The sequence below is a fragment of the Danio aesculapii genome, chromosome 1 (assembly GCF_903798145.1).
Source record: "Danio aesculapii chromosome 1, fDanAes4.1, whole genome shotgun sequence".
NCBI lineage: Eukaryota > Metazoa > Chordata > Actinopteri > Cypriniformes > Danionidae > Danio > Danio aesculapii.
The window spans coordinates 2,858,223-2,884,337 of record NC_079435.1 but is presented as its reverse complement, the minus strand read 5'-3'; the positions used below and the strand labels follow the sequence as shown (position 1 = coordinate 2,884,337).

Below are 26,115 nucleotides of genomic sequence, written 5' to 3'. Positions count from 1 at the left end.
TAGGAACACTGATAGTTCTGCAACTCTGTGATAACCACACACACCAGTATAGCTAAAGAGCACCTGTTCGCATGCTCAGTCCATCAGTCGCTGTTGATCCGCTGCTCTTCAACACGGTAAGACAAACACACTGGTATTTGACTGGTATACGGTATATTGCCTGTTTACGGTGATGTACATTTACTGTTGATGAGTGTAGAAGTGATGATTAATGCTGGATTCTAGATAGATTTGATGCTGATGTGGCTCAGAATGGCTCCTGCTCTTCATCTGATCTTTCTGCTCATCATTCACAGTGAGTCAATCTTACATTCACATTACTGCTTTATTCCTCTGCATTTACACACTGCATTAAGCTCTGGGTTGTCAATATAGTGACAACAATCAATTGGAAAATAACACAACACAGCGCAAAAAAACAGCTTTTAACAGCTAGTCAATGATAGCATTTTTATTTTCCATTTCCGCTGGTTGTTTGACATTGACTTGATGTATGCCTTTGATTTACGTGCACTAAAAAGTAATTATGATAGTTAAACAACTAATCATTAGTTCATAAAAAGAAACGTAGTATTCATGTTAGTAAAGTATTCATTATAAGTACTGTTATTTTTCTTTTTATATCCGCTGGTTTGTTTTCTCTTCTCTCTGTTTTTATTTCTCTATGCGTCCCTAGTGTTTACAAGTCCAGTGAAAATTATATAACTACATTTTAATCATGAATATTTCTGTTTCAGGGGTTTCTGCTGCTGATTGGGGTGTGATTTACAGTCCTTCACAAATCTGTGCACTAAAGAACTCAACAATGACAATCAGCTGTACTTTTACATACCCGACTCCTGGATATCAGATCATGAATGTGTTCTGGAACATAGACCAGGTAAAACAAGGAGGAGAGTTTGCAGATCTGTCTAATAACTCTGAATACAGTCAGAGACTTCAGTATCTGGGAGATAAACAGCAGAACTGCACCGTCAGACTGAGTCATGTGACAAAGAAAGATGAACATGATTATTATTTCAAATTCATTACTGATGTACCAGGAGGAATGTGGCTTGGCATTCCAGGAGTGCGTCTCTCTGTCACAGGTGACTTTCCTGAGGTTTCTCTCTTCTTGTGTGCATTATTCTGGTTGCTGCCAGAAGTGGTGTTAGTGAGACCAGCAGGGAGCACCCAACCTGTGGTCCGTGTGGGTCCTAATGCCCCAGTATAGTGACGGGGACTCTACTGCTCAGTGAGCGCTGTCTTTTGGATGAGACGTTTAACCAAGGTCCTGACTCTCTGTGGTCATTCAAAATCACAGGATGTCCTTCGAAAAAGAGTAGGCGTTTAACCCTGGCATCCTGGCCAAATCTGCCGACTGGCCTCTGTCTATCATGGCCTCCTAATCATCCCCATACCATAATTGGCTTCATGACTGTCTCCTCTCCACCAATCAGCTGGTGTGTGGTGTGCGGTCTGGCGCAATATGGCTGCCACCACGTCATCCAGGTGGATGCTGCACACTAGTGGTGGTTGAGGAGATTCCTCCCAAAAATGTGTAAAGCGCTTTGAGTGTCTAGAAAAGTGGTATATAAATGTAAGGAATTATTATTATTATTATTACTATTATTATTATGATTACTATTATTATTATTATTATTATTATTATTATTATTATTATTATTATTATTATTATGATTATTATTATTATTATTATTATTATTACTATTATTATGATTACTATTATTATTATTATTATAACTATTATTATAACTATTATTATTATTATTATTATTATTATTGCTATTACTATTATTATTATGATTACTATTACTATTATTACTATTATTATTATTAATATCATTACTATTACTATTATTATTACTATTATTATTATGATTACTATTACTATTATTACTATTATTATTATTAATATCATTACTATTACTATTATTATTACTATTATTATTATGATTACTATTACTATTATTACTATTATTATTATTAATATAATTGCTATTATTATTACTATTATTATTATTACTATTACTATTATTATTATTACTATTATTATTATTGTTATTATTATTACTCTTATTATTATTATTATTACTATTATTATTACTATTATTATTATTACTATTATTATTATTATTATTATTACTATTATTATAATTACTATTATTATTATTATTATTATTATTATTATTATTATTATTATTATTGTTATTATTACTATTATTATTATTATTATTATTATTATTATTATTATTATTATATTATTATTACTCTTATTATTATTATTATTATTATTATTATATTATTATTACTATTATTATTATTATCATTACTATTATTATTATTATTATTACTATTATTATTATTATTACTATTATTATTGATATTATTACTATTAGTATTACTATTATTATTACTACTATTATTATTATTATTACTTTTATTATTATTATTATTATTATTACTATTATTATTATTATTATTATTATTATTATTATTATTATTACTATTATTATTATTATTATTATTATTATTATATTACTCTTTTTATTATTATTATATTATTACTATTATTATTATTATTATTATCATTACTATTAATATTATTATTATTACTATTATTATTATTATTATTATTACTATTATTATTATTATTACTATTATTATTGATATTATTACTATTAGTATTATTAATAGTATTACTACTATTATTATTATTATTACTCTTATTATTATTACTCTTATTATTATTACTATTATTATTATTATTACTATTATTATTACTATTATTATTATTATTATTATTATTATTATGTAGAATAATAATCAGTGTATGAGAGCAGCACTAGATATAATGTGTGTGTTGTGTTCAGATCTTCAGCTGGAGTCTCCTGAGAGAGTGACAGAGGGAGATTCAGTCCGTCTGACATGTAACAGCAGCTGTAATCTGACTGACACACCAACATTCATCTGGTACAGAAACTCAGACACATTGACTAATATTGGAGATAAACTCATCTTCAGGTCAGTCAGTAGAAGAGAAGCAGGACACTACAGCTGTGGTGTGCAGGGACAAACATACATCTCTCCTGCTGTTTATCTCGATGTCAGTTGTAAGTTTTCATCTTTATTTTTTTACCTTTAAGTATTAACTTTTTAAAGCATTCAGACTTACAATAACTGTAAGTACATGGAGAAAATTAATTCAACATAAGTGGACATTATGCAGACAAATATGAAAGCCCATGATCGGGGCTTTCATGTCAGAGTGGAAAAAATCTATGCTCAGATTAGACTTGATCATGTGTGTTCACTGTAAAGACACTAGGAAAGTTGATGGTTTGAATGTGATGTCTGTGTACGCTACTGTATGTTTACTTCCCCATGTGTTTCTCTTGTGCTTGTATTCAGGTGTGTTTTGTTATTTGGTTCCTTTTGTTCTGTTTCCTGCCTTCCTGTTCATCTGTCTTTGTCATTGATCTGTGTGTGTTTAAGTTCCTGTTTTCCTCTGGTTCCCTGTCAGGTCTTAACATTAAGGTGCTGTTTACACCTGCTCGCTTCATGCTTTGTTTCAGTTTGGAAATCTGAATAATTCAGTTACATAAATCCAATCACTCAGATTATTCCAGATTAAACTGAACGGGTCTAAAATAAATGCATCTAATTGTTAAAACCACAAATGTAAATGTTACACCTCTCAAAATTAATCAAAAAATAAATCAACATGAGAGCACATGTGTTGTGGGATATCAATGACCATCAGATATACAAGTGCAAATGCATAAGCAACAGAAGCACTTGTAATGATGTTTTACAGCCTAAATAAAATATAGCTTATACACTTCTGTAAATAATAATATCAATAATAATATTAATAAATAAAATGCAGTGTATCTGATGCTTTAGTTGATGTAACCTTGTTAAATTTGCATATAGAGCTGGATTTAAAGATAGGAATCATATTTGTTTAATGGAGAAACATTTATGTGGACAAGTACAGTCTCAGAAATAAAGGTACGTTAGCCGTCACTGGGGTGGTACCTTCAAAAAGTACACGTTTGTTCCAAAAGAGTTCATATTTGTACCTCAAAAGTATATTTTAGAACCTAAAAATTAGTACTTAGTACTTTTTAGGTACTAATATGTACCCTTGATGTATTATTATGGACCTTTTCTGTACAAATATGTATCTTTTGAAAAAGTACCACCCCAGTGACAGCTCGTGTACCTTTATTTCAGACAGTGTATAAAGGCATTTTCACAAATCAGACAACTATCTGATCAGAAAATACACATATGAAGTGATCAAAAGATCACCTTTTTGCAATTAAAACCTAATCTAATCATGACAAACTATATATCGTTGGACTGTCTAAGACGTCTGCAGTTTTTTTGGTTTTTGTTATGTAGGAAGACTAATAGATTAACACAGTGGTCCCGGGCTGCACAAGAAATCATAAATTATTCATTCATTTTCCTTCAGCTTAGTCCCTTTATTCATCAGAGGTCGCCCCAGCAGAATGAACTGCCAACTATTCAAGCATGTTTTACACAGCGGATACCTTTCTAGCGGCAACAAAACACTGGAAAAATCATTAATTATTTCGGTTTTATTTATTATTTGAGTCTGAACAATCTTTTATTTTGAAAATGACCGTATTCCCTCGGTCACTTGGGTGCCAAAATGTATAATACAGTCTTTTTATGAAAGTGTTATGAACAGTCTCTTTAAGTAAAGTGATACCAATTATTTAAATTACTTTAAACCTCAAAAACTGGCTAAATGGCTATTATCTTCTTTTAAATAATCCAGAAATATTCCCCATTTACTTACTGAGTACCACACCATTATCTTGTCATTAAAACAAAACAAAAAATATATTAAACCAATGGGCAGCTCTTTTAGTAAGAGATATATATAGTATATATTTAAATTGATCTTCATATTTGTTTTCAGTCTTTTTTTACATGTTTTTTTTTCCTGCAGATGCTCCAGATACTCCTGTGATTTCCAATAGATCTGCTGTAATAATGTCTGGAGATTCAGTGACTCTGAACTGCAGCAGTGACTCAAACCCTCCTGCAGATTTCTACTGGTTTAAAGGAAAAACATTTATAGGATCTGGAGGAATCTTCAACATCTCCAAGATCAGCTCTGATGACAGTGGAGAATACAAGTGTATAGCCAGAAATGACCATGGAGTGAAATTCTCTGATCCTGTGACTTTAAATGTCCAGTGTGAGTTAGCAATGCTAACTGTGCCATGAAACCATTAAAAAAACCTGTGATACAAAATAGTTAACAGTTAAGTCAATACTTAATTAAGTTAAGTCAGTTAACAGTCTAAGTTTTCCTGTTTCAGACCCACCCAGGAGCATCTTAGTATCCATCAGTGGATCTGCTGTAATAATGTCTGGAGATTCAGTGACTCTGAGCTGCAGCAGCGACTCAAACCCTCCTGCAGAAATCAACTGGTTTAAAGGAAATAAATATCTGAATTCTGAAAGAATCTTCAACATCTCCAAGATCAGCTCTGATGACAGTGAAGACATCAAGTGTAGAGCCAGAAATGCACATGGAGAGAAATACTCTGTTGCTGTGATTCTAAATGCCCAGTGTGAGTTTATGATGGTTCAGTAATTAATATATTACATCATCTAAAGTAAACTGTCACTGGTGAAGCTTTTATCATCACACTCCTGTAACTTCACCAGTCTGGAGAGTTAATCATGATCTGCTTCATCTTTCAGTTCGTCAAGACGCTGAGAGAAACATCATCATCATCATCACAGTGACATCTGGAGGATTATTCATCATCATCATCATCATCATCATCATGTTTGCAATGTGAGCACAATAAAACATGTACCTAATTCATCTTACACTGAAGTAAAAGACATGGTTCATCTTTCTTCTGACAGACTTTCTAAAAGGAAGAGCAGAAGATCTGCAGTGAAACCTGATCAGCAGAAGATCTGTAATGAGTCTACGGTGAGATGATTATTATTTACTGTGTTTTCCTGCATGTTTCCTACAGCTCTGATGATCCTACAGAGATATAAAGAGTGTAGAGTTAAAACTGATTTACATTGAGTTCCTCTGGACATTAATGTAGTGCAGCTCAAACTCCAGCTGGTCTGAAAGGAGGTGTGTTAAGCAGCATTGTTAAAATGTTATATTTTGAGGTAAATGAAATAAACAGCATTGTTGACCAGAAGTCAGATATTTCTTTTTTTCTTTGCTTGTTTGTTTTTATTTAAAAAGCATGTTAGTGATGTGATGGGGTGGCACGGTGGCTCAGTGGTTAGAACTGTCACCTCATAGCAAGAAGGTTGCAGGTTCAAGTCCTGGCTGGGTCAGTTGGCATTTCTGTGTGGAGTTTGCATGTTCTCCCCGTGTTGGCGTGGATTTCCTCTGGGTGCTCTCTTTTCCCCCACAATCTGAACACATGCGCTATAGGGGAACTGAATTAACCAAATTGGTCGTAGTGTATGAGTGTGGATGGGTGTTTCCCAGTACTTGGTTGCGGCTGGAAGGGCATCAGCTGTGTAAAAGATATGCTGGAGTAGTGGGTGGTTCATTCCGCTGTGGTGACCCCTGATAAATAAGGGACTAAGCTGAAAGAAAATAAATGAATGAATATTAGAGATGTGCCTATAGGCGGGTTCAAAACATTGCTTATTACTCACACAGGGATGCACAGCACACATGATTGATGACTGATTTTATGACTAAGAAAACTGAGCGAACCGTTTATGCACCAGGAGGAAAACAGACCTAGACGTGAAGAAACGTGAGCATGTGAGCTTGATTTAAACCCTTGTATACGCACTAGGGATGTTTATGTGCACTGTGAACTGATTCTCAAAGGGAATGATAGATGAGACTTTGTTTAGTTTAATGCATGTCATGACCAAAACACACCCATAACTCAATAAAAACATAAGGACAATCTCTTTGGACCAAGCGCCTGGTGAACCAGTCGTTTCTATCCTTAAAATAGCAAAAGTAGATTCAGACAATTCCTAAAAGCTCCTGCACTGTTCACTTTAGGTCATTAAAATAGAGCCAAAATGTCCTTCTCTCTGTCCAGATCTCAGACACATATGCAGGTCTGGATCTCCAGTCTGCGACCTCTGACCTGTACAACACACTCACAGTAAGTGAAACTCAAAGTCAGACAATGGTCACTGATGATCAGATGATTGATGGATCTCTCGCTGTCTTTCACACAGAGCGTTCACCACAGACCTGCTGAAAACTCCTGCTCCACTCTTGATCCTCAGAGCTCTTCTGAACATCACAATCCACCAGTAAGAGACAATATCAGCCATAAACCCTCTCAGCAGCAGTTTGATTATTGGATGAGCCTCGTCAAAGAGTTTAATGTGGTTGAGCTTCAGTCTTTCTTCATCTTATTGTTTGTTCAGATCAACAGGAAGAGGCTGCAGTGAGAGGCGGAGCATTCTTGAGCTGTGTGGGCGGAGCCACAGGTGATTTACAGTGATCATTAGTGATGTCAACATGTAACAGTGGTGTTGAAACTGTCTAAAAAGCTTAAGATAGGGAGAGGAAAAAACAATGTTTAGTGGTGTTATAGAATCTGTTATTTACTTTATATATCATTATATGGGTTTTTATATCACAATAGATCATTTTACACTCAATAGGCCCTATCATACACTTGGCACAAGTGTAATTTGCTAGTGCCAGCTCGGCACAGGTACCATTTTCCCATTTGCACCACGTTGTTTATATAGCAAATGAATTTGTGTGCACCATTCTGCGCTGGTCTAAAAAGGAGGTGTGTTGAGGCGCTTTGTTGGCACATTGCTATTTTGAGGCAACTGAAAGACCTTGCCAAGAGCTCCTCTAAAGTCAACAGCACAGGGTTTTTTGTTTAAAGATTGCGTTACTTTTATGTGACTATGCAGATCCAAAATGAATGTACACACTGCTTATTACACACACAGGGATGTACAGCAGTACACAAATATCCTTAAATATGAAAAATTAAAGATTTAAAATGTAAATGCCTTCTTTGTTTCGGTTAATTCAATGAAGTTAAAGCTTTTCTGCCTAAACAGCAGATATTCCATGGGGAGACCACAACTCACTAAAGTGAATGAGAGATAAATCTCTGATTGGTTTAATGCACGTAACTCTCTAAACACACCCACAACTCATTAAGAGAATAAGGATGACCCTTTTAGACCATGTGCCAGTCTAAATCCTTAAAACAGCTAAAATTGATTCAGACACCTCCTTAGTGCTTTGATCCACCTGCTTTAGACGTTTCACTTGGAGTGCTAAAATGTAGCCCAATGTCTATAACCCTCACTCCACCAGCAGATGTCTCCATCTCCTGCTACTTAAAGAGATGTGGTTTTATCATGTACTGTGTTTAAAGTCAGATGAATGTGTTCTGCTTCATTAATAATGATTGATACTGTGAGTAATATCAATATTCTGATTAGTCAGTTTTGTAAAGAGCTTCTCATCCTGATTTGTGTTTAATCCGTTTTACCTTTTTCTACCTATTTTTAATTGTGTGTAAATGTGCGTCTGTAATTTATTGTTATAATGCTTTGCCAATGCTGTAAAGTCATTTACAGTGCCGATAAATCCACCTGATTATCAATAATACATGTTTTTCAGCCTCCTCTGTTATTTATGCACTGATTAAACTGATAAACTCATCTGAGCTTCTGCAAATGACCGAAAACGGTTAAACTGTAACTTTTATGTTGTGAATCTTCATATTAGTAAAAAAAACATTAATCAACCAATAATGTTGCTGCTTTATGACACAAGACACAAAAGCTCCTTATTTCTGACACTATATATGAGTCATTGCTCTTTATCTGAGTTTTTATTGAATGAAATCTCTTTATCCTCCTAACAATACATTTATTAAAGGGCACATAGTTTACCTCTTTTTTATGATTTAATATTAATATTATGGTTGTTCTGAGTGTGCCAGTTTAGGTTCAGTTTAAAACACAATTCAGATTTGTTTATTATAATGTGTTAAAAAGTGTCATGTTGGGGGCGTGTCCACAGCCTGCTGATTTATGGGTGTGTTGCTTCACATGTAAATTAGTTTCGGCTTCCCGCCACCGTAACAAGGGGGCGGGGCCATGAGCTCACCCGCTCTGCGTTTGCAACAGTCTGACAGGCAGACGGAGGAGAGAGGATCACCATTCAGTCGTACATGTACGACTCTGACACAGACCAAGCAGAGAGTACAAAATCATTTGTGTCTTTGTACAGTTTTACAGCTAACTGTGTGCTAGTTTCAAGTGCCGAGCTTGTACACAGAAACTAATAACCACACACACTGAATTAACTTTGACTGAGGCACCGGGTGCGCCGCTCGAAGCCGCGACACGGCACACCAGACACTCTCTGTGGCGCGGCAGAAACATGAAGTGTCCCGAATCGTCGCGCCACGCATTTTTGAATTCTAAACATAGGTTTCTGCAGCGGTCAGCGGCGCCCAGCCGTCGACTTGAGTGTACCCTGATAGAAACCTATGTTTAGAATTCTAAAACGCATGCTAGTTAAGATCACAGGGAGCTTCTGGGATCGCGAGAAATGCAAACGGCTGAAGTATAAGGTAGACTCAATGAGAAGTACACATGTTTGCAAACCTACCTAAAGATACAACCAATAATTCCGATTAGAGCGATAATGTGGAGAATATTGCTCTTGTGTTGAGCCCAATGAGCCTTGCATCTAAAAATAGAGCTAGGGTGTTCCTTTAGTGATATCGCTTCGACTCACGCTGAAAATGGCGGACGTGAATCAACAAACTGACTGTCTTTTGGATGAGATGTTAAACTGAGGTCGTGACTCTCTGTGGATACTAAAATCCATTGGCACTTCTGGTAAAGAGTAGATGTGTAACCCTGGTGTCCTGACCAAATTACCTCACTCATATGTGTGAGTGCAAAACCTACCAGCAGAGGTCTAAACAAGCTATTTTTCTTTATTCAGTTGTTGGGTTTTTTGTTCTTTTTCTGAAGTAGGAACTCAGATAGTTCTGCAACTCACACAAAGCCAGTAAAGCTAAAGAGCACAAGTTCACACGCTCAGTCCATCAGTCGCTGTTGATCCGCTGCTCTTCAACACGGTAAGACAAACACACTGGTATTTGACTGATTATTAGTGTAGATGAAGCTCATATAACACATGATTTCTGACATGAGAAATATCTGGTGTTGATCTCAGTCATCAGTTGATTTCCACACACTGATGTTGTGCATTAATAATCTGCAGATGTGTAAAGATCTTCCTAACACTAAGAGCTGTTTAGGGTGATGTACATTTACTGTTGATGAGTGTAGAAGTGATGATTAATGCTGGATTCTAGATAGATTTGATGCTGATGTGGCTCAGAATGGCTCCTGCTCTTCATCTGATCTTTCTGCTCATCATTCACAGTGAGTCAATCTTACATTCACATTACTGCTTTATTTCTCCACATTTACAGACCCCACAGCCAGACATTATTCAGCAGGTTTCTGATCATCTTCTCTCTGATTTAGAAAGTTAGGCTCTGTTAAAGTGTCACAAAATCCTCCTGTTTAGTCTTTTTTTTCCTCACCATTGTTTTAAACTGTGACACACTTAAGTATGATCTTCATAGTGACGAGCCAATTTCATTGGACCCCAACACACATAAAAATGGCTTTTGACAGCAAGTGGAAATTTCTCCAGTGTTTTAATGTGAAAAGCGTAATTGTTTTTGGTAACACTTCACTTTGATGGTCCAGTTGAGTATTAGTAGACTGTCTGCTTAATATCTGCTGATATGCTCCTTCAACAGATATTTAACAGACTATAAGACACTTTCAACTTACTAACTTAACCCTAACCCCTACTTAACAGTTTACTTATAATTTATTGAGAGTTATTTGCAATGTAACTTAACTTCATCAAATGGACCATCAAAATAAAGTGTGACCTTGTTTTTTCTCAGCTGTTTTTTTTTCCAGCAGTTCTGCTGTGTATTTTTATCCTTCATCAAGATTGAAGTTATTCACACTGTGATCACTATTCATATTGAAAAGATTCAAATATCATCTGTATTGAGTCGCTGTTTTCAACTAATAAAACAACATGAGTTCATAGTGTCTTATAGTGCAGTGTTACTGAATAAACTACATTTTAATCAGGACTGTTTCTGTGTTTCAGGAGTTTCTGCTGCTGATTGGGGTGTGAAATACAGTCCTTTACAAATCTGTGCACTAAAGAACTCAACAATGGCAATCAGCTGCACTTTTACATACCCGACTCCTGGATATCAGATCATGAAAGTGTTTTGGATGAAAGACCCTGCAAAGGGTTTTCCAGATCTGTCTGTGGACCCTGAATACAGTCAGAGGCTTCAGTATCTGGGAGATAAACAGCACAACTGCACCGTCAGACTGAGTCATGTGACAGAGAAAGATGAACATGACTATTATTTCAGAATCATTACTAATGTAACAGGAGGAATGTGGATTGGTAAACCAGGAGTGCGTCTCTCTGTCACAGGTGACTCTCCTGAGGTTTCTCTCCTCTTGTGGTCATTATGTAGAATAATAATCAGTGTATGAGAGCAGCACTAGATATAATGTGTGTGTTGTGTTCAGATCTTCAGCTGGAGTCTCCTGAGAGAGTGACAGAGGGAGATTCAGTCCGTCTGACATGTAAAAGCAGCTGTAATCTGACTGACACACCAACATTCATCTGGTACAGAAACTCAGAGATATTGACTAATATTAGAGATAAACTCAACTATAGTTCAATCAAGAGAAGAGAAGCAGGTAGATATAGATGTGGTGTGCAGGGACAAACGTACATCTCTCCTGCTGTTCATCTTGATGTCAGATGTAAGTTTTCAACTTTTTATTTAAACCTTTTAGTATTCACATGCTTACACCATTCAGACTTACAATAAATGTTAAGTAGTCAATGCATAAAAGTTATATACTCACTCTTGCAATACTGCCACCATATGGTATGAAAGTTGTTGTGTAATTTTAATCTTAAGAAGTACCACTATTGTATTAACTTTATATTAATAAAATATTGGCTGTTTATTAGTACTTATAAAGTATAATCTTATTGGACACGCCTACCAATACCTTAACCCAACTACTACCAGCTAATTAGAACTGTTTTGAGATATCTAAGTTAATGATTAAATAGTGATAATTTTACCTTAAATTTAAGTGAACCAAATTAATTTAACAACTTTGTTGCTTATATTGCTTATAACTTGGTATATATGGAGAAATACATGGACAAAATTAGTTCATAGGAGTACATAGGAGGACACTATGCAGATAAGCAAATATGAAAGCACATGATTGCACATGATTTAAGGTCAAAGTGGAAAAGAATCCCCAAACACAGATTAGACTTGATCGTGTGTGAAAGTCAGTAGAAATGTTGATGGTTTGAATGTGACGTCTGTGTACTGTATGTTTACTTCCCCATGTGCTCCTCTGTTGTGCTTGTATTCAGGTGTGTTTTGTCATTTGGTTACTTTTTATTCTGTTTCCTGCCACCAGTCTTTAGTCATTGATCTGTGTGTGTTTAAGTTCCTGTTTTCCTCTTGTTCCCTGTCCAGCCTTAACATTTAATTATTACTGTATTTAAGTTAATGGCTCTTCTAAATCATAGAAATACCATAATATGTTGGCAGTAATGAGTTATGTGCTACCAATTTCAACCCCTATTACATGGATTTGGACTTATACCCTGTCTTTTAAACTTGTTGCTGGTAACAGTCTAGATCAGGGGTCACCAAACTTGTTCGTGGAGGGCCGGTGTCCTGCAGAGTTTAGCTCCAACCCTAATCAAACACAAGCTAATCAAGCTCTTACTAGGTATACTTGAAACATCCTGGCAGGTGTGTTGAGGCAAGTTGTAGCTTAACCCTGCAGGGACACCGGACCTGCAGGGACACCGGACCTCCAGGAACGAGATTGGTGACCCCTGGTCTAGATGATCCTTTTCTTCTTTGGTCCAGAGCACACAGAGCCGTTTTCCCCCAAAAAATACCTGAAACACTGATTCAATCCCAGATCCCCCTGAGCCCAGAGAAGTTGTCAGTGCTTCTGGACACTGTTAACATAGGGCTTCCTTTTGGCACAGTACAGTTTTAACTGGCATTTGTGGATGTAACTGTGTATTGTGGTACTTGACAAAGGTTTACCACAGTAGTCCTGAGCCCTTTTGTTGATATGGCTTATAGATGAATGAGGATTCTTGATGCAGCGCTGCCTGGGGGATCAGAGATCACGGTTGTTCAGCTTAGGCTTGTGCCCTTGTCCTTTACACACTGAAATTCCTCTAGATTCCTTTTAATGTTAATCTTTTAACATAATCTTTTAATGATGTTATGCAATGTTGACAGTAAAATATGTCTTTCTATCTTTCTTTGAGTAACATTGTGTTTACGTAATTTAATCATTTTCTCACGTACTTGTGGGCAAACCATCTTTGCTCCTGAAGACTAGACCGTTCTTGGATGCTGCTTTTGTACCAAATCATAATTACAATGACCTGTTGGCTTCACCTAAAATCAAAAATCCTATCATTATTTAACCACTTTACCTGATTACTAGCGCTGAACTGCTCCAACTTTTGTTTGGAAGGTGTTGCAGGTCTGTATGACAGTAAAGATTGTATATTTGGGATGAAATATTTATCTGCTTTTAAAAAAAATCCAGTAATTGTTCCAATTTACTTACTGACTACCACACTATTACTTTATTATTAAAAATATAACAAAACAAAAAGGCAGCTCTTTTAGTAAATTGTATATTTGTAAGATGTATATTTTCATATTTATTTGTAAGTTTTGTTTTTGCATGTTTCTCCTGCAGATGCTCCAGATACTCCTGTGATCTCCATCAGTGGACCTGCTGTAATAATGGAGGGAGATTCAGTGACTCTGAGCTGCAGCAGCGACTCAAACCCTCCTGCTCTGAACTTCAGCTGGTTTAAAGGAGAAACATTTGGACAATCTGGAAAAATCTTCAACATCTCCAAGATCAGCTCTGATGACAGTAAAAAATACAAGTGTAGAGCCAGAAATGACCTTGGAGAGAAATACTCTGATCCTGTGACTTTAGATGTCCAGTGTGAGTTGCCAAAACTTACTGTGACAATAAACCAATAAAATATAATCTGTGATGTCAAAACTATTGTGACTGTTAACAGTTTGTGTTTTTCTGTCTCAGACCCACCCAAGAACATCTCAGTGTCCATCAGTGGATCTGCTGTAATGATGTCTGGAGATTCAGTGACTCTGAGCTGCAGCAGCGACTCAAACCCTCCTGCAGAAATTAACTGGTTTAAAGGAGAAACATTTGTAGGATCTGGAAGAATCTTCAACATCTCCAAGATCAGCTCTGATGACAGTGGAGAATACAAGTGTAGAGCCAGAAATGAACATGGAGAGAAATACTCTGATCCTGTGACTTTAGATGTCCAGTGTGAGTTTATAATGTTTCAGCAACTGATATGTTAAAGAGGACCTTTAATATAAAATCACTTTTATAATGGGTTTATACAGAGTTGTGTGTCTGCAGTGTGTGAATATCTCCAGCCTCTAATTGTAAATATTAATAACTGTATTTGTTCTAATCAGACTTGATCAAAACAGTCTGCAGAAGCACTTTGATTGACATTCTCCCTTGTGAACGTGTCATCAGAGTGGGAAAGCCCCGCCCACTAGTTCCCATCTCTCCCTCATTAGCATAAACAGCAGCCCTGAGTGAGAAGCAGCCGTCTGTCCATTAGCCATTAGAGTGTTTGAGCTGCTGAAGATAATGTCAGCATAGACTAAGAGGATTATAGATGTGGAGTTTTAGATGAAGCACAAATGAACAGTGACAGGAGTCTTTGTAGACTGACATTCTTAGTGATTGGGAAGTTCAGATGATTTTACAGATTCGGACCTTTGATGAATGAATTTCTAGTAATTTCTTTCAATTTGCCAAAACATTATTAAAATGTTACAAGTCGCTTTCAAACACATCTACATCTAGCATAAACACTGATCATTCGACAAATTGGTCATGTTAAGGATATCAGTGTTTTTTTTTTTCTGTTTCAGATCCTCCCAGGAACGTCTCAGTTTCCGTCACTGATTCTGATCAGCTTTGGTTTGATTCAGTGAGTCTGATGTGCATCAGTGACTCAAACCCTCCTGCTCTGAACTTCAGCTGGTTTAAGGAGAATCAAAGCTCAGCTGTTGGATCTGGACAGAGTTTCAGTGCAGTACAGAGTGGACGCTTCTACTGTGAGGCTCACAATCCACATGGAGCTCAGAGATCAGACGCTGTCACTGTCACTGGTGAAGCTTTTATCATCACACTCCTGTAACTTCATCAGTTCATCAGAATCAGTTTTATTGCCAAGTGTGCTTCACACACACAAGGGAAAAAAGAAATATGATAAACATTAAACAGAGATGCAGTTAGGCAAAAAAAATCTGGATGTTGAATTGTGTGTACAGATTTCTTATAAATATACGGGTTATAAGGTGCTGTGTACATGTGCATATGAGAAAGTATTGCGCATGCTTATTGCACAGTTGGGGAATATTTAACTGTTCATAAGGTAGACAGCCTGAGGAAAGAAACTTTTCCTGTGTCTGGCTATTTTTGTTCTTGGTGCTCTGAAGCGCTGACCAGACGGTAATAGTTCAGGTAGTGTGCTGGGTGCGAGGCATCCAGAGTGATTTTGCGAGCCCTTTTACTCACTCTGGAAGAGTGCATTTCTTGAAGTGTAGGAAGGGTTGTGCCAGTGATTCGTTCAACAGTCCGGACTATTCGCTGTAGTCTACGGAGGTCGGTTTTGGCAGCTAAGCTGAACCAGACAGTAATTGAAGTGCAGAGAATGGACTGAATGACAGCGTAGTTCGTAGTTCCCTGGTTTGTCCAGATGTTGTAGGGTATAATGCAGTCCCATGTTGACTGCATCATCCACAGACCGGTTTGCTCTATAGGCAAACTGCAGGGGGTCCAGCAGGGGCCCATTGATGTCCTTTAGATATGCTAGCACCAGTCTTTCGAATGACTTCATGGCCACAGATGTTAAGGCCACAGGTCTGTAGTCATAGAGTCCTGTGATCTTTGGCTTCTTCAGGATTGGGATGATAGTGGAGCGCTTAAAGCAGGATGGAACTTTGTGCTGTTCCAGTGATCTGTTGAAGATCTGTGAGAAAATGGGAGCCAGCTGGTCAGCGCAGGTACTCAGACAGGCTGGTGAAACACCGGCTGGGCCTGGTGCTTTCCTTTTCTTCTGTTTACTGAAGATCGGACGCACATTATCCTCACTGATCTAAAGTGCATTGGGAGAGAGGAAAGATGGCTGGAGGTGTGTTGCTGTGGTGTTGATAGCTGTGTAGGGAGATGGTCCGGGCGGGTGTGGGGTGTCTCGTCAGAGGGGTGTCTGGTCTGGAGAGTTAATCATGATCTGCTTTATCTTTCAGTTCATCAACATGCTGTGAGAAACATTATCATCATCACAGCGACAGCAGTAGCAATATTAATCATCATCATCATCGTCATCATCGTCCTGTTAATAATGTGAGATCAATTAAAAATGCTAAACATTATTTTAAAAGATAAAAATATATCTGATGTAGTCAAATATTACTATACTATTCATGCAACCCAGTCTAATTTGGAGATATGTGCCCAGGGCTACATGTTTTGGGAACCGTGAAACATGTGCCCGGGGCTACTTCTCCTTCCAGTTTTTGATGTCAGAAATCCACTAAAGGGCGCAATGTTTCTTTTTGACCATTTAAAATACATTACTGACCTATGAGTTCTCATAAAACATATTCCTTCTTGTAAATCTGTGTACATTTCTGCACATCTCAACATCCTTCTCGCATGTGTCTATCCACCCACACAAACTCTGAACCTAACCGATAGTGTTTTCAAAAGCAAACAAGGAGAGAAAAGCCATAGCGACCTGACACTTTCACTACATTTCCACACTGCTTTTTTTTGTAACCTGTTTTTTTGGAACTGTCCTTTGCTGGACTCAAACCTCAGTCCATTCCACTACTCAAGTCCGACACTGTACATGGTGATTTACCAAGCAATCGCCCCATTGTGTGTTTGTACACATAAAATGCAGCCAGACGTACCCACAGGAACATATTTCATGGTTCCTAAAAATGTAGCCCTGGGCACATATTCCCAATGAGCCTGTGTTGAATTCATGTTTGATTATTTGTAACATTTTATTATGTGCATATTTTATTTTCATCTATTTATTAGAGTAATTAATACTTTGTTAATGTGTGTTATTATAACAGAAAGAAACAAAGGAGTGTTAAATCTGAAGGTCTCACAGTGACGCAGGTAAATCATACAGATACAACCTTAAAATCAAATAAACTCATGTTTTATTTTGTATTATTTAAATGTCTGATATATTTAAGATTTTATAACTCAGATGTGAAAATCATCAGTAGATCTACATCACATCTCACATCCTTCTGCTGTATGATTCAGTGTGAATATAATAAGATATTTCTGTAATGTTGATCAGACTGATTCAGATGATAATTAATGCTTTATTGTCTTGTGTTTCAGAATGATCTGTATTCTGATGTGTCACAGAAAGTTCAAGCCCACGACAATCCAGTCTGTGACCCTGGATTAGCTGATGAAGCTCCGTATGAAACTGTGAATCCCAGAATAAGTGCTGAATGCAGAGATGCTGAGGAGATCCAGTACGCCACTGTCCAATATCACAAAAACACACAGATGAAGAGAGAGGAAGAAGAGGAGCAGCGTCAGTGTGACAACATACCAGTTCAGCAGCCTGATCAAGACCACAGGTGAGGAGAAACTGCTGGACCACCAACAACTGCACTAAACACATGACAAAATTCTGTCCACAAAATATCCTGTTTTGATCATGCAAAATGACAAAATTACAAAAGACAAACTCAGTTTTAAGGTTTTTGTGGTTCCTTTTATGCACATGCAACACCGGGCTTAACTCGCTTGTTCAATATAAAACCAACGGTACAATATAAGAAAGATCCAGCCAATCAGAATATAGCAACCATCTGATTGGCTGGATTCTGTTATATAGTAACACTGGTTTTATGTTGAGCAAGAAAGCTTGACAACCAACATCTCTTGCATCACAGACTGATGAAGAGGAAAGACACAGTAAAATTATTAATTCTAAAGATCACTTGTTAGACTTTAATAATTGACTAAGACTTAAAAAGTTGACTATAATAATTGAGTACTTTGTATATTGTTAGTGTTTTTAGTCATTTATTATTAGTGTTACTTTCTCTTCATTTTTTGAAGTTATTTAACTTATTTCCTTTATTTATTTCTCAAAATGTTAATGCCATATATACACCCCTAACATCACCACCACCAGCAAATCCAGCACTGATTATATAATCTCTCACATTGTTGTGTTCTTTCTGTTTATTTTAGGCAAGAAAATGTGCAAACTGCTGAGGAATCTGTGATTTACAGTATGCTCAAATGAGTGAAAGCCTGTAATCAAAATGCTGTTTCTCTGCTGACCTCTAGCGGTTGATGAGGGAGTTGCTGTTCATAATGAATTTGGTTTCTGATCATACAGTAAGCGAAAAGAAAAAGGAGACATTACATTTCTTCTTTCTAGAATTAATACGTATTTCAGCTTGTGTGCAGTCTAAAACACATTCAAATGTAAATATTTTTGTATATTTTTTGTCATTATTATTGTAATTATTGTATTTTTTGCTGTTATTTGCATGTCCCTGTTAAATTCTGCACAAAAAAAAAATGCATTTAAAAAAATAAAGTAAATTCCTTGTTTTTTGGAATGAATCACGTGACATAACCAAAGCCGTCCAGCAGGAGGCGACAAACAAACTGAAAAACTAGCCTTAATGTTGACAAATTTTCAATGGTTAACAATAGTCATTTCCTTAGATTGAAGAATTAGACTTGTTTTATGCTGTTATAAACTTGATTTGTTTAATAAACACTGCATTTTGAATAAACAAAAACTAATTAAGACTGAAAATTTGGGTTACACTTTATTTTAAGGTGACATAGATACTGTATATATATATATATATATATATATATATATATATATATATATATATATATATATGCACACACAATTCAATAATTTAAAAATGAAAATAAATCATGTCTTTTCCTCTCAAAGACATGATGTAGAGTGTCAGTATGCAGGTATAATGAGTATGTTATTTTGAACAGATCAGTTTCATATCTGTTAATCTGTTCTTAAAAGATCTGATGATTTAACCACTGAGTCATATTAATTAAATACATGTACTTATTATATGATTGGGGTTAATGTGGGTTAGGCTTAGAGCAATATTTCTCAACCACGTTCCTGGAGGACCACCAGCTCTGCACATTTTTCATGTCTCCTAAACTAAACACACCTGATTCAGATCATCAGCTTATTAGCAGAGACTCAAAGTAATGGGTGTGAGAGATATAGGAGACATCCAAAACATGCAGTGTTGGGGGTCCTCCTGGAACGTGGTTGAGAAACACTGCTTTAGAGTTGGTTACATGTAATTATGCGTAATTGATAGTATTTACTATAGTAAGTGCATGAAACGTGTAATCAAGAATTAAAGTCAGTGATTCATGTTCAGATAGACACAATCTAACATCTGTAGAGCTGTGTGTGTAATTAAAAAAGATTATGCTGAAATCAAAACAATACTTAATAAATCTTTATATATTTTTTAATTGTCACAATCACCTTCAAGCTAAATAGACATTATTTGCTGCATTTTGAGAGTTAGTAAAATATTAGTTAAGTATTTGTAGTATAGACTAAGATCTTGCAGAATATGTGCTTTATAGGTATTAATAAACAGCCAATATCATAATAATAGGCTATATAATAGAGGATTGATCCTTATACTAAAGTGTTACCTAATATAAACTAATGTTTATGTTTTCTCTACTCAAATATTTCCCAAATGATGTTGAACAGATTCAGGAGTTTTTCACAGTATTTCCTATAATATTTTTTCTTCTGGAGAAAGTCTTATTTGTTTTATTTCGGCTAGAATAAAAGCAGTTTTAATTGTTTTAAACCCATTTTAAGGTCAATATTATTAGCCCCCTTAAGCGATATTTGTTTTGTATTGTCTACAGAACAAACCACTGTTATACAATAACTTGCCTAATTACCCTAACTTTACCCTAATTAATCTAGTTAAGCCTTTAAATGTCACTTTAAGCTGAATACTAGTGTCTTGAAGAATATCTAGTCTAATTGTGACATTTTGGTCACTATCGCTTTAAATGCAAATGAGATTATGCTCTTTCCAAAAGAGGGCGGAGCTACAAATGTCTGTCTATGGCCAGTCTATGTAGACTCCTGTCGCTGTTCGTTTGTGCTTCATCTAAAACTCCACATCTATAATCCTCTTAGTCTATGCTGACATTATCTTCAGCAGCTCAAACACTCTAATGGCTAATGGACAGACGGCTGCTTCTCACTCAGGGCTGCTGTTTATGCTAATGAGGGAGAGATGGGCACTAGTGGGTGGAGCTTTCCCCCTCTGATGACACATACAAATGGAGAACGTCAATCAAAGTGTTTCTGCAGACTGTTTTGATCAAGAGTGATTGGAACAAATAGAATTAATTCATGTTTTACCATTAGAGGCAGATTTTTGCATAATAGGTGCCCTTTAAGCATTGTGTATGCAACATTAGCAGAAAATACTTTTTGGCATTTTAAAATGTGTCTAAAACACACATAAATGTGACCACGGATCACAAAACCATTCATAAGTGTCCATTTTTTTAACATTCTGATTTATACTTCATCTAAAAACTGCTCAGATAAGATTTCATTGATGGTTGTATGCTAGAATTGGACAATATTTGTCAGAGATATACAACTACAAGAAGATATGGAGTCAGAGAGTTCAAAACAATATAAAATACTTGGAAAATCACATTTAAAGTGTTCAAATTAAGTTCTTAATAATGGAAATTAAACAAAAATTTGGTTTTTACATTTTTACAGTATCTACAAAATCATGAAGTCTTCATGAAACATGATATACTTAATAGAGGTGTCAAAGTTAATTGTTTCTTCGATGCACCGTTATGCAGACGCGGACAATTCGGTATCGGTTCAGTAATAATCATAACCAGTTATTATGGATTACGTATTATGTACTTATCTCATAAGCGCTCTGTCGCGAGCACGGGTATTTACAACACTTCAGGCGCCAACTTAAAAATTTCACAGTGTGTGTGTTTTCTTTACAGTCTTTCACTGGCACTTACAGCAGAAGCCCCTATTTCTCTGTGATTGAGGGAATGAAAGTACTCCATTTCTCTCTCACTGTGGCCCATTTCACCTGCTGGCCTGACTCTTCCTCTCCTCTCTTTTCCTCTCGGCTGTATGCATTCCCGCGGCTGTACCTGTGCATTGTCGCGGGACCCGACCAGATTTCAAATACATATACTGAATCCAAGTGTGTTAATAATCAAATAATTTGTCAAACATTACCACAAATGCAATAATATTGATTAATACTGCAGTATTGAAGATTTCAAACATTTATAGGGACTGATGAAGCATTTGACTGTCTCTATATAGTTTAATGATCACACGATCGGACATGAAGCATGTGACATTGCATGTCTGGGCATGCCTATAATGATGTAAATGTATACTAACACACTTCAACATGGTTAAAACATACAGAAATAAAGAGAAACTTACTTTATGGTCATGTACTAACACTTGGAAAGCTCAAAACACCAAACGAACATCAGGAGTGACAGGATTGAACTTTACCTGCACAGCCGTCGATCTCTGACTCAATAATGCAAGCAGCAGAAAAGCGAAACTGTAACTATAATGCCTCCTACTGGAAGCATCAGGAAATGCACTCTGAGTTTTCAGAATACAAGTCTGTTAATAAAATTCTAGCTTTCCTTGGAGCCTTTTCAACAATAATCGTAACTGAACCGAACCGTGAGACCAGTATAGGTTCACACCTCTAATACTTATTAGGCAAGTATTTATAATCTAATAATTCTGCCTTTAAAAAACAATAATATTGACCAATACAATATATTTTTGCCTACTTCCAAAAATGTACCCATGCAACAGAAGACTGGGTCAAGGATTGCATATTGTAAGGACATTTAAAATATATTTAAGAGTCATGCATTTGTTGTTCTGCTTTCATTTAAGAGTAAACAGTATCCCAGTAAACAGTGCAATGTATTATACATATAAATTCCCACACTGCAATTTCATGACAAAATATTTGAGTTTACAACATTTTCAACTAAACAATATATGTAAAAGTACACTATTATAAACCAAAAAGTGGGCAAGTTTAGTCCCAAAAAGTGATTATAGTAACACTTTAGATTAACTAACAATTCACACTATTGACTACTAACTTACTAACTCTCTATTAGTACGATATTAACTGTTTATTAGTACTTATAAAGCATGATCTTATTCTACATGCCTAATCAATACATAAAACCAACTTACTTACTCTCAGAGCCTTTTATATCGAAGCTGATATTTAGGTCTTTGGCCCAATGCTCAACCGCCAACCTGGAGGACCAGGACATACGCATATACACTACAGACAATTTAGCTTACCCAATTCCCCTATAGCGCATGTGTTTGGAGCGTGGGGGAAGCCGGAGTAACCCACGCCAACACGGGGAGAACATGCAAACTCCACACAGTAATCCCCAACTCACCCAGCCGGTGCTCGAACCAGCAATTTTCTTTCTGTGAGGCGACATCGCTACCCACTGAGCCACCCAATTAAACAGCTAATTATTAGTTTATTAAGCTAAAAATCTTAATTAATGGTAATTTTTTATTTTATTTATGAGGAGTGCCATTCATGTCTGGTGCACTCAGAAGACAATTGCCTGATATCATGTTATTTGGATTTTGACTGTCAGGTTGTTGTAGGCCAACTTATAATAATATTTATACAATATAGTTGTAATGATATTTATACATGATCGAACAGTGTTACTTTCTCCGCTTCAGTAATGTGCAGCGGCAGACTAACAGCAAAGGATGAGACGGACAAAAGTAATCAACGCATGCCCTTCTTTTACTTATTTTCGTGTCATCAGTTCACAGTGCAAAACAGCTCCCGGGTGGAATAACTTGAGTGAATATAAAACAAAACCGAATTAAACTTTCCTCCTCTGCTTAGCTGCACAGCACACGGCGAGCTCCAGCATGCTTGTGGAACTACACTACCCACAATACACTTTGCTATGGACTACACTGTCACTTTAATTGAGCGTGAGCAGCGCGGCAAAAATAGAAAAATAGCAAAAATAGATAAAAATAGACAGCGCGGCAATTAATGTCTTAATTGAACATTAAAATAAAGTGTGAACATAATTACGTGTGCAAATATATTACTATACAAACTACATGAAGCATACTTATTCTTGATTTTTACTTAACTATAGTTATTTTTGTACATGTGTGGGTATTTCACAACAGTATTCTCCCTATAGTATGAATATAAGGGGTTTCCAGGTTTTAGCATTCTTCTAAATATCTTCTTTTGTGTTTAACAGAAGAAAGAAACTCTTGAGCTTTGTAAGATTGTTAAATTTTTGTCCTTTTTATTGTTTCAAGATCAACAGGAAGAGGCTACAGTGAGAGGCGGAGCATAAAACAACCAATCCTGAACTCTGTGGGTGGAACCACAGATGACTGAGTAATGTTTTAACCTCCTGAGACACCGCTCATTGACTTGTGTCCTCTGTAGTGGACCTTGTGTTTTCATTCATTTTTTTCTGAATTGTTTGAGCTACTCTGTCAAGTCCTGTTGTACTGTTCAGAGGACATCCTGGGCTTTCTAGTGATATGTCATGTGATTGGCTGGCATGCTAGAAACACTTCTTACACTGCATCCAAAATGGCCGGCATACAAACAAGCACATTTTATGTGAAGGAGAGAGGCATGTAAAATTACGCTTTTTAAATGTTTTTTACTATTATTATTATATATATATTCGTTTATTACAGTGTCAGGAACAACACATTTAGTTTTTTAAAGCTGTTAACTTGTTTGTGTTTCAAAATATCATCCTTTTTTAAATGTCCACTATAATGGACACCAGAACCATCTTAATGTAGTTAATGACTGCATGTTATAGGAAGCAGAACTGAAGCAGAGAGGATTCTTTATAAGATAGTTGAGGGAGACTCTGACTTAGAGTCTGACAATCAGACAATTAGAGAATGACGATCAGTTTTAAATCACTTGTATGTTAAATTTGTTTTGGATCAACATCACTTCTTTTTTTTTTGTTGTTGTTTTTTTTTGAGTTCGGCTCTCTTTCAGACTAAAATGTTCCAGGAATTTAAATACTAAAGGAAAAAATGGCTTTTGTTTAGTTTTGGTTACATTATTATTGGATTATTATCCCTTTACAGCCATATCCTGTACAGTTTTGTTGTCTGAGTTTGGCGGCCATTTCGAACTAAAATGGTCCTGTGGTCCACTTGGACATGCTGTAAAATTAAAAATAAACACAAAATGTAAAAACTCTAAATTGTCTCGTTATAATCCAACTCGCTCTTTAAGATCTCAAAACTCAGGCCTTCTGGTAGTACCTAGAATAGCTAAGTCGAGTAAAGGAGGTCGAGCCTTCTCATTTATAGCTCCTAAACTCTGGAATAGCCTTCCTGATAAGGCCGAGGCTCAGACACACTCTCCCAATTCAAAACTAGATTAAAGACCTATCTGTTCAGTAAAGCATACACTCAGTGCACCACTTGGGCTTCCACACAGGTTCTGCATCTTGTTTATATACACTATGAACAGCAGCTACGCTAATTATTTTCTTTATTCTCCATTTCCACCTGGGGATACTCTTCCCGAGACCCTCAGACTATGCAGTCACTGATTCGATCCAAGACCAACGACGAGATGATCCCAAGGTTTCCATATCCTGGACCAGGCCGTATCCTGAGCAACTACTGTGGTGGTCATGGAGGAGTGGAGAACATGAGACTGATTCCTGTGACGCTCCAGAGACAGACGAGTCTTCGCTGAGGCCAGCTTCCAGCCTTCGCCGCTGAGACTGCAGCTCTGCACAAGACGTTTGGCCAGCGGAGAAATTAAAATGGTCGTGCCCAACTGAGTCTGGTTTCTCTCAAGGTTTATTTTCTTCACTTTCACCATTTAGTGAAGTTTTTTCCCTCTCCGCTGTCGCCACTGGCTTGCATGGTTCAGGATCTGTAGAGCTGCGCATCGTTGGATTTGCTGTTCAGTGTTTGGACTCTCAGTAGTGATTATTAAACCACACTGAACTGAGCTAAACTGAACTGAACTTAAACACTACAAACTGAACTACACTGTTCCTATTTACTGTGACCTTTTATGTGAAGCTGCTTTGACACAATCTACATTGTATAAGCGCTATACAAATAAAGGGGAATTGAATTGAATTGAATAAATTGTTTTTTTTTAACCCAAAGGATGTAAAAAATAAAATAAATAAAAAATTCTTTGGGTCTGAAGAGGTTAAAATGTTCAAATTAAATCTATTTTAATGTGTTAATTTTATGTTAAATCATAAGAGAAAACTGAACCTCAGATAGGGAATAAATAATGCAGTAATTATAGACTCCATCTCCTGCTGATACTGTATAAACACTGATGTGCATCAACTGGAAATCAACTCTTTCCCTTTTTTTGTCTGCAAAACACATTGATAATAGTAAGATAGAATTTCTGCTAACCATATCTTGCTGTCTTTATATTATTGTAAAGAAAATTGCTTGTGTTTTTGTAGTTATGCTAAAGGAGGAACTGCAGTTCTGCAACTCTGTGTTCAACCAGACACACCGGTATAGCTAAAGTGCGTCTGTTCACACGCTCAGTCCCTCAGTTGCTGTTGATCATTTAGGGTGATGTACATTTACTGTTGATGAGTGTAGAAGTGATGATTAATGCTGGATTCTAGATAGATTTGATGCTGATGTGGCTCAGAATGGCTCCTGCTCTTCATCTGATCTTTCTGCTCATCATTCACAGTGAG

The 26,115-nt window shown here is 36.3% G+C and overlaps 2 protein-coding genes and 1 long non-coding RNA gene across 3 annotated transcripts in view; all 3 read left to right on the top strand.

Moving 5' to 3' along the window:
• Positions 1-207: 207 nt before the first annotated feature.
• Positions 208-18,639, top strand: LOC130229691 (B-cell receptor CD22-like). Its single transcript, XM_056458666.1, has 11 exons — positions 208-295; positions 738-1,088; positions 2,874-3,113; positions 4,988-5,239; positions 13,885-14,142; positions 14,242-14,496; positions 15,120-15,359; positions 16,500-16,596; positions 17,340-17,385; positions 17,620-17,867; positions 18,490-18,639. Exons 1-11 carry the CDS (start codon positions 235-237, stop codon positions 18,542-18,544), a joined length of 2,103 nt encoding a protein of 700 aa, XP_056314641.1. The 5' UTR covers positions 208-234; the 3' UTR covers positions 18,545-18,639.
• Positions 5,920-8,626, top strand: LOC130229774 (uncharacterized). The gene is made up of 4 exons (XR_008837871.1): positions 5,920-5,992; positions 7,095-7,160; positions 7,237-7,314; positions 7,432-8,626. It is a non-coding gene; the product is annotated as an uncharacterized LOC130229774 (long non-coding RNA).
• A 7,356-nt stretch (positions 18,640-25,995) lies between the features above and the next one.
• Positions 25,996-26,115, top strand: part of LOC130222760 (B-cell receptor CD22-like) — a 4,971-nt gene continuing 4,851 nt past the window's right edge. The window contains exon 1 of the mRNA XM_056455301.1: positions 25,996-26,110. Within this exon, the coding sequence (XP_056311276.1) occupies positions 26,050-26,110 (61 nt within the window). The 5' untranslated portion in view covers positions 25,996-26,049. The remainder of the gene's footprint in view (positions 26,111-26,115) is intronic.